Below are 8500 nucleotides of genomic sequence, written 5' to 3' on the forward strand. Positions count from 1 at the left end.
ATACTTTCCGTACCCACTGTATATTAAATATATTTATATATAATATAAATTATGAATATAAATGTATACTTGTAAATACATGTACATATTTTCAAAATATATGTGTGTGTATTTAAATATACATAAATATACACAGTACACACAAATATTATGTAAACAAAAACTTTTATTTTGGATGCGATTCATCTTTTGACAGCACTAAATAATAGTGATAATAATAATAAGAAGAAGAAGACGAAGAAGAAGAATATTCATTTCACTAAAACGAACCATGCAAATACATCTTTGTTTGTCGGCGATAAAGAACATTTTTATTAAGTGTTGTGTCACGTGAATTTGTCTTTTCTAAGACAAAGGACGCTAAATTTGTGAATGAATGCAATGAGAGCTCTGCTGAAGTGTATAAAGTCTGTTTAGTTTCCATTCATTTTTAGGTCAGTGATAACATAACTTCACAGCCAACTTTTTTTTTTCAGACAAGAAATTTAACTAGTGATACACTAATAATATTAGGAAATAAGGAAAAGGTAAAAGTGCACCATAATTGCACGATGGCATAACATCTCTAGCTAAATCATGTTATTGCCCAGACACCCATGGTACAAAATGAATGGAGCAAACTACAATGACGTAGTGCTTTAGATTTGCTCAACCCATTACCCAATACACAAAACAGAATGTTTGGTAACTAATAAAACTATGGCATTTGTATAGCAAAAATTCCTTGTGCACTGTTTGTTCTTGCCTAATGCTCACTTATACAGCTGCCAGAAAGTGGGGTCTAAAGAATAATCAAATGTTCAAAGTAAGCTGCTTTGTATTTTATCACTAGCCACGACCCATAGACTCAAAGCAAACCTAACCTAAGTACAAACAAACAGCACCTTTGTTCATGGAGCCAGAGATAATGCAGCAAGCACATGCCTGGAGGATTCATTCTCTGTGACTTATTTCTGCGTCATTGCTGTGGGAAAGCCAAGGAGGACTCAATATGACTGATCAAACTAAGCCAAATTTCATGCAGTTAAGTTCACAGCCAACATAAGTCCTGGGACAGAGCATCCACATTTGAAATGAAAAGTATTCAAGTAAGAGTTGACCAAACACCTCCAGTAAACATACTCCAACAGCATTGACCTCGCCTGACTTGGAATTGCGTCAGTATTGGCCTTGATGTGACATCACTGAATACTTTGAATTTGTGTTGTTGGAAGAGAGCAGATTTGAAGAGGCCAATCTGCAAAATACCTTTAGGTTCCTTACGCCTATCGTTATCAAACTGACCCTCCACGTGGTATGTGTTGACACAGATGAAGAGCAGGACAACCTCTGATAAGAGAATGCTTTAAATATGGACCCTGAGAAGAAATTCTCATTTTCTCATCAACAGGTAAGAGCCAAATGTCTTAATTAATTAATTGGTGACGTGTAAATTGTTATATATATATATATATATAATATATATTGTTATAATAATATATAATACTCTTTAAAAATATTGTCAGTCAATAACATTTAAATGAATGGATCTAAATACTTAAATATTCTTTCTGTTTTTTTCTAGAATAACCTTCAGTAAATTAAAATGATTCTGCAGTTTGTTACACTGGCTTTGGTCTTTGCTACCACAACAGGTTTGTTGTCTCTTTAAGTTCATTTCCTCTAAAATGGGGATTATTATTATCATCATTATTTTACATTGATCTAATGCAACCATCCTTCCTTTCAGCATTTCCACTCGATGAGATCAGTCAAGAAGCATGGAGTTTACAGAGAGACAATCAGGCTACTGACAAGAAAATGTTCGCCAAAGATTCAAAGTAAGTTCACTCTCGTAGTAGTGTTGATTAACAGGCACAATTACTCGATGCTCATTTATTTTGTTTATTTTCTTTTATAAAAAATTTAATTCATACCTGCCATGTCTTGAATACATCCCTTTTGTGATGAGCATGTTTTTAATTTCTAAATTAAAATTAAATTTAGATATTTTTTGGGGGGACATGAAGTCAAAATGTCAGGGCGATACAGCTGTTGTGATATAATAAAGAAAAACGCCTCATTAAAAATAATTAAATTCTTAAATGGAAAACATTATTATGTAGTTTGGCATAATATTGTATTTGTATTTGTTAGGGGGAAAAAAACTTTTAACAAAACTGCTTATTAATATTTGCAAAACTTGTGTCATGGCATGTGGTCCAACCCACCAAAAAATTTAAGATATTAAAAAAAATACTTTTCACCTTGAAAAAACACATTTATGAAATGTTTTTGAAAATAATGAAAATAGGTGTACACTCAAATGTTTTCAGAGTGTATGGAAAATGTTATTTCTTTTTACTTGATGGTTATTCCACTTGACATTTAAATTGAAGCTTTTCTTGAAAATTGTATTAAAGTTTCTTAAACCATATGAACCAACAGGAATACAAAAAGTACATTTCGAATAACTAGTTTTACAAGATTTTTCATTTTCTTTATCATGGACGTTCATGTCCACATCCAAGTCATGGTCCAAATCATTAACCCCGATCCTGTTTTGCAGTGGTGTGTGGAAGAACCATGTGGTGAGCAGTGACCTTTATTCCCAAGACTCTCACAACCCCATGGCGGCTGAACTGAGACGAAAGCTGAGTATGGAGTCTGAGCGCCTGAGGGCTCGTCTAAAGCAGGAGCTTTCTGAGCTGAGGGAGAGACTATCTCCTTACCCCAGCCACCCAAAACACACCATGGCCAATATCAAGGAGTTCCTCACCCCCTTCACTAAGCAGCTCCAGACAGCTCTCCAGTCTAACACTCAGGAACTCTGTGAGAAACTCAATATGAACCTCCAGGCCCTAAACCCAGAAGAAGCCACACTCTACCAGGAGGCAGTGCAGAGGATCACGCTAGCTCTGGATGAAAGCCACCAGAAAAGGACAGCAGCCTTTGAGGACTTTAAAACTAAAGCATTTGAGGCTGTAGAGGAGGAACGAGACAGCAGCGGAAAGGAGCTTTGGGAGGAAGTCACTGCCAGGCTGGGACAGGAAGTGTGTACCTTCAGTTTAGAGGTACAAGGGAAGGTGGCGGCACTTAAGATAGCTTTGGCAGGCCATCTTGCCTCGGCACAGACTCCAAGGGATGTGATGACTTTAAAAGTGGATCAGTTCTGCCAGAATTCCTCAGCTCGGAATCAACAGTTTATTTCTAACTTAGACCAACAGATGCTCGCTCTACAAGAAAACCAGAGCCATGGCGAGTCAGCTGGTTTCCATCAGACAAACATAGAATCCATACAGGAGGATTTCTCAACCCGACTCACAGCCCTATTACAAGACATCGTACACTCTCTAAATTAAACAACACACCAACGTTCCAATCAGAAATGCAAATGTAATGTACTGTAAATAATAGCATTTATGTTCAGATTGTACATTGTGACCTGTAACTTTTGTAGAACAATATTGTTGTTTGTACAGATTTCAGAAAGAACCTTATGTAAAGTTCAGTGAAATACATTGACGTGAAAGACAGAACAGAAAAGCTTTCTTCTTTTTACTGAAGATATTTTGTGTAATGTGTGGATATGTTTCATAAACATGCAAATAAAAAGTTCAGTTTGTACATATTTGAAATGAATTTTTGTTGTCCATTGATCTCTCTCGAGATTGTCTATATTGCCTCAACTACAGTATACTGTATGAATAAAAGTTCTTTATCAATAAATCACATCTAAACAATTGTGATATATTAGATTACAGGAAGCAGCAAGTCATTGGCTAATACAGAGGTTTTCAAACTGGGGTCTGTAGAAAATTAGAAACAATATACACAAAGAAAACTGCTTCAAACTATAAAAGGAAACTTTTTTTTTAGGGCTTTCAAAGTTAACTTGTTTATCAAATGCAATAATTCTTAACACAAAATATATAAAAGCTCTTTACAAATAAATCTTAATTTAATTACAAATATTATTTTTATTCTAAATTCATCTCTAATAGTCAGTAAAACTTTCCAGATATTAATTGAAATTTTACTTTCTTATGATACAGTCAAACTAAAAGCCAATTATTTAATTTAGAAAACAACATCGTCTTTATAATATCAAACGTAATATTTCTCACACAATATAAATGGTTCTTTATACATGATCAAATATAGCTGCCTTTATATTTCAAGAAGAGGGTCTTTCGATCAGGGTCCTGGCATCAAAAAGTTTGAAAACCCCTGAGATAATGTGTAGAAGAAGCAATGTGTAATTAAAATATTACAAAAGGATTTTATCCACAGTTTGTTCCTCTCAAAAATTCAGCTGTGCCTACATACCTCTTACAGTATAAAACATATTCAACATCTATGTCTGTCAACAGCAGTATTTGCATTTACATGAGAGAACTAAGCATTTGAGTTTTCTTCCAAGCGCATGATGACTAGACTACACAGTGCTGTCTAAATAGATTAAAATATGCTAAATAGGCATTATGCAAAGCGGTTCTTTGCTGGTTTGTGCAGATGCTGTGATGTGATCAGACATCTTATAGGCATATCAAATTAAGCTTCATTCAACGCAAAACAGATGGCGAGTTGATGGATCTCTTAGTGGAAAGCCCGAGGCAGAGCACCGGCCCAGCAAAACCTCTTCAGCACAAACCATCCAGCCATAACCAGCAACACAGCACCGCCGGTGGCAAAAATGACCCCCACCACCACTCCAGCCACGTTCATATTGTCCCTGTTTAACGGCTCACTGCCTCCTGATTCACAAGACAAACACAAACAGACAGTTACTGTCAACATATGGCACTGTGCTCTTTTAGCCTTTTTTTATCTTTAAGTATTTTCATCTGAATGTCAGTTACATCAAATTGCAATATTTTGCTTCATTCAACGCAAAACAGATGGCGAGTTGATGGATCTCTTAGTGGAAAGCCCGAGGCAGAGCACCGGCCCAGCAAAACCTCTTCAGCACAAACCATCCAGCCATAACCAGCAACACAGCACCGCCGGTGGCAAAAATGACCCCCACCACCACTCCAGCCACGTTCATATTGTCCCTGTTTAACGGCTCACTGCCTCCTGATTCACAAGACAAACACAAACAGACAGTTACTGTCAACATATGGCACTGTGCTCTTTTAGCCTTTTTTTATCTTTAAGTGCCAGAATTCGAATGTCAGTTACATCAAATTGCAATATTTTGTGCTATATTTAATTCTTTTTAAATACTTTTCTATCACATTTTTTCTATTTTGACATTTTACAGTTTTGTTTTTCATTTTACTATTTAGTATGCATGCAGCTCTTATGACCTATTATTATTAAATACATTTTTTATAATTTTTTTTTTTATAAAAAATATTTTATGCTTTATATATATTTTTATAATTATAATATATTTGTATATATTATATAAAAACTTTTTTTTTTTTTACTATTTTTGTACTTATGTCTGCAGGTTTATGACCTTAAAATGGTATACCGGTTTAAAATATATTTTTATAAATTTTCTACTATTTATTTTTTTACATTTGACTATATTAACAATAAGTCTGTATGCAACTTTTATGACCTTATTCATTTTTAATTTTGTATTTTCTAACAGAATTAGAAATTACCTATATGAAAAATTATTATTAAAATGGTATACAGATGGTTTAAAATATTACATACATTTTCCATTTTTTTTACATTTTATATTTTTATAAATAGTATGTTTGCAGCTTTAAAGACCTTATTCATTTTTACATTTTGGTATTCTAACACCATTTTAAAATGAACTAGGCAATATTTTGATTGAAGTTTCAAAAAGAATCCCATACCAGAGGCCAATGCAGAGGGAACATCATTCTCTACAGGATCAAAGAGAGAGAGTAGTAAGGCATCTCAAAATCACTCTCATTTGGAATTCTGTATGTCTGACAACAAGCTGGGTCTCAGACTGGTCTCATTCTGGATTCATGTGTGAATGCGACTGACTTACTTAGGGCTGCGGTGTACAGAGGACCCACAGACACTGTGGCAGAATCTTTAGCTGGCGATCCGTATCAACAAGCTGGGTCTCAGACTGGTCTCATTCTGGATTCATGTGTGTATGCGACTGACTTACTTAGGGCTGCGGTGTACAGAGGACCCACAGACACTGTGGCAGAATCTTTAGCTGGCGATCCGTACGGTTCTAGGGCCCTTCGCCTTCGTGTTCTGGTAGAGTTGCAAGACTGTACGAATAAAATAAGTAAAATGATAATTGGATATATTTTCAGTAGTAGTATTCCAATCAATCCATTCTATTCAAACAGTAAAAGACTCCTACATCAAGTAGTTCTTGGCACTTGTTTGGTTCGCAGAGTCGCAGTATGCAGTGCAGGTATATAGTAGACATTTCTTGATTACGGTGCTCCACAAAGCGGAAGGCTTCAAATGAAAATCTGGAAAACTTGGAGAGGCCATTATAAAGCACCATTGTCCTGTTCTGTACCACACATCTGTGATAAAACAATAGAGAACATTGATGTACTAGCACACACATCAACAACTAAGAGTCAAATATAGCGATATGAGCAATAAATTCTTAATAAGAAGTAACTCACCCTGTGAAAAAGCTGTGCTGTTTGATGTTGGTGTGATTATAAGTTGATGGGGTTGCAAAACAGTGGTCCAGCAAGAGATGAAAGCTGAAAAAAGGCAGAAAAAAGGCACAAAAATTGTATTTCCTTTCACAATAAAACCCTTAAGAAACATGCGATTCACTGTCCAAGAGAAAATAGCAGTTTTCTTACTTTCCAGTCAGATTGGCAGCTTTTACTTCAACATAGACTTTTCTGCGCAGCTCTAATCCAGTAGGTGGAACCACCAATGGGCTATTAAAATCTGTGCTCTGATAAAGAAATAATTAAAAATGGCACATATTTTTAATTCAGAGTGAAAAATTTAAGACAAATCCCCACTTACATTGAAGACTCCCATGCTGAGAGTGTCAATGAAAGTACCATTGTTGTCTCTAGTGGCCACTGACACTGATGACCTGCAGGAAGAATATTAATCAAGTCAGGCCTTTTGCTGTCATTGGTGAAGTATGCAGTGGAGGGTGAATGTCTGAATACTCACGCTACAATCTGAGTGTTGTTGATGAGATATTCCAGCGGGTAACGGCAAGAGAAGTGGTAGTAGAGGTCTGTGGAGTAACTGATGACGCCCTCTGAGGAGCTGGGCGTATCAATGTATCCTGTGATAATGACAGACTGAATGCTGGAGAACATGCTGAATGGACCAGAGGAGCTGGGCACCTCATCCACAATCTAAAAATGTCCAAAGGGAAATTCAATAAAGCGCTTTACAAGCATGCAATACATTTAAAATTATTTTTACATTTTTAAAAGACATTTGTATACTTTTTTATACTTTATACTTTTATACTTTTATATATATATTTATAATTATAATATATATTTTAAAAAATGTCTTTAATTATTTTCTACATTTTACTGCTTTTAAAAATATTTATATACTTTTTAGGACATTTAAAAAAAATTACTAATTTTTATATATTTAAAAAACACTTTTATATACTTTATATGATTATAATACATTATTTTATTTATATCATATTTATTTACATACAGTATTTTAAAATTTTCAGATTTTTTATGTTTCACAATTTTTTTTCTTCAAAATTAGTATGCATGCAGCTTTTATGACACCATTTAAAATGAACTTGGCAAAAGGATAAAAATTTTATATATATATATATATATTCCACTTTTTCTAGCATTTTAATGGCCTTAGTCATCTTTATTTTGTGTTTTAAAAAATGTATTTGCACACCACAACTGTGATTTAAAAAAATAAGTTTTCCATCTCTTGAAGATTGATTAGACAAACGTTTTTTTTCTTCGCACCTGCAGAGACTGTCTACATGGGTTCTCCTGGCTGTGGTTGAATGGCAGATGGTAGCGGATGACAGGTGGGTTGACAGTGGTATCAATGGTGCCCTTGCACTGGGCATTATTGCGCTCTCCGTTCAGGGCCAGGCCGTTGGGGTCAAAGCCTGCCCACTCAGCAGTGCACAGGTTTACCTCCAGAGTGATCATGTTGGTGCCACAGTCTACCACCAGATCATTGTTGTCTAACCAAAAAGAGAGGTGTTAGTGTTGAGCAAATTGCAGAGAATGGAGGATTGTCTCACATCTGGAAGGTTAGAGACTCACCTGGAATCCTGTTAAACACTGCGGAGCAGTTATAGGCCGAGTGAACTGGCTGCAGGACGAGAGCCAGTGCACAGAAGCAGAGCCACAGCATCATCCTTGCTACAGAGCAACGGCAGAACATGACTAAAAAAAATCACCAATTGGAAAGTCAAGTCATCCAATATTACAACCTTAACTTCTGTAACAGTTAAAATCAGGATGAAAGTAATTACTTTGAATGTATTGTTATTTTTTTAACATTTAAGAGAAAAAGCAGTAGATATCAGTGTAAAGAAACAGTATACCATACCTGTTTAGCTCTCAGGCAAGTGAAC

At 35.3% G+C, this 8500-nt stretch overlaps 2 protein-coding genes across 2 annotated transcripts; one reads left to right on the top strand and one right to left on the bottom strand.

Moving 5' to 3' along the window:
• Positions 1-1533: 1533 nt before the first annotated feature.
• LOC107586234 (apolipoprotein A-IV-like) lies at positions 1534-3617 on the top strand. The gene is made up of 3 exons (XM_016273499.1): positions 1534-1634; positions 1730-1820; positions 2549-3617. Exons 1-3 carry the CDS (start codon positions 1586-1588, stop codon positions 3339-3341), a joined length of 933 nt encoding a protein of 310 aa, XP_016128985.1. The 5' UTR covers positions 1534-1585; the 3' UTR covers positions 3342-3617.
• Positions 3618-4896: 1279 nt separating this feature from the next.
• On the bottom strand, positions 4897-8500 carry LOC107586283 (zona pellucida-like domain-containing protein 1). The gene is made up of 12 exons (XM_016273566.1): positions 8476-8500; positions 8187-8309; positions 7878-8104; positions 7087-7277; positions 6931-7003; positions 6759-6856; positions 6570-6653; positions 6293-6464; positions 6089-6197; positions 5963-6022; positions 5802-5831; positions 4897-5058 (listed from the first exon to the last, which is right to left on the bottom strand). The coding sequence occupies exons 2-12, from the start codon at positions 8305-8307 to the stop codon at positions 4901-4903; spliced, it is 1323 nt and encodes a 440-aa protein (XP_016129052.1). The 5' UTR covers positions 8308-8309; positions 8476-8500; the 3' UTR covers positions 4897-4900.

This window comes from Sinocyclocheilus grahami, unplaced genomic scaffold (assembly GCF_001515645.1).
Source record: "Sinocyclocheilus grahami isolate Dianchi unplaced genomic scaffold, SAMN03320097.WGS_v1.1 scaffold79.1, whole genome shotgun sequence".
NCBI classification, from domain to species: Eukaryota; Metazoa; Chordata; class Actinopteri; order Cypriniformes; family Cyprinidae; genus Sinocyclocheilus; species Sinocyclocheilus grahami.

What these genes read in the sequence shown, in the direction of transcription:
- LOC107586234 (XM_016273499.1), top strand. Translation starts at nt 1,586, where the DNA reads ATGATTCTGCAGTTTGTTACACTGGCTTTGGTCTTTGCTACCACAACA. An exon ending in GGTCTTTGCTACCACAACAG is followed by an intron (nt 1,635 to 1,729) that starts GTTTGTTGTCTC and finishes CCTTCCTTTCAG; the next exon opens with CATTTCCACTCGATGAGATC. An exon ending in ATGTTCGCCAAAGATTCAAA is followed by an intron (nt 1,821 to 2,548) that starts GTAAGTTCACTC and finishes CCTGTTTTGCAG; the next exon opens with TGGTGTGTGGAAGAACCATG.
- LOC107586283 (XM_016273566.1), bottom strand. Translation starts at nt 8,307, where the DNA reads ATGTTCTGCCGTTGCTCTGTAGCAAGGATGATGCTGTGGCTCTGCTTC. An exon ending in AACAACACTCAGATTGTAGC is followed by an intron (nt 7,004 to 7,086) that starts GTGAGTATTCAG and finishes TTCTTCCTGCAG; the next exon opens with GTCATCAGTGTCAGTGGCCA. An exon ending in TCAGCATGGGAGTCTTCAAT is followed by an intron (nt 6,857 to 6,930) that starts GTAAGTGGGGAT and finishes TTTCTTTATCAG; the next exon opens with AGCACAGATTTTAATAGCCC.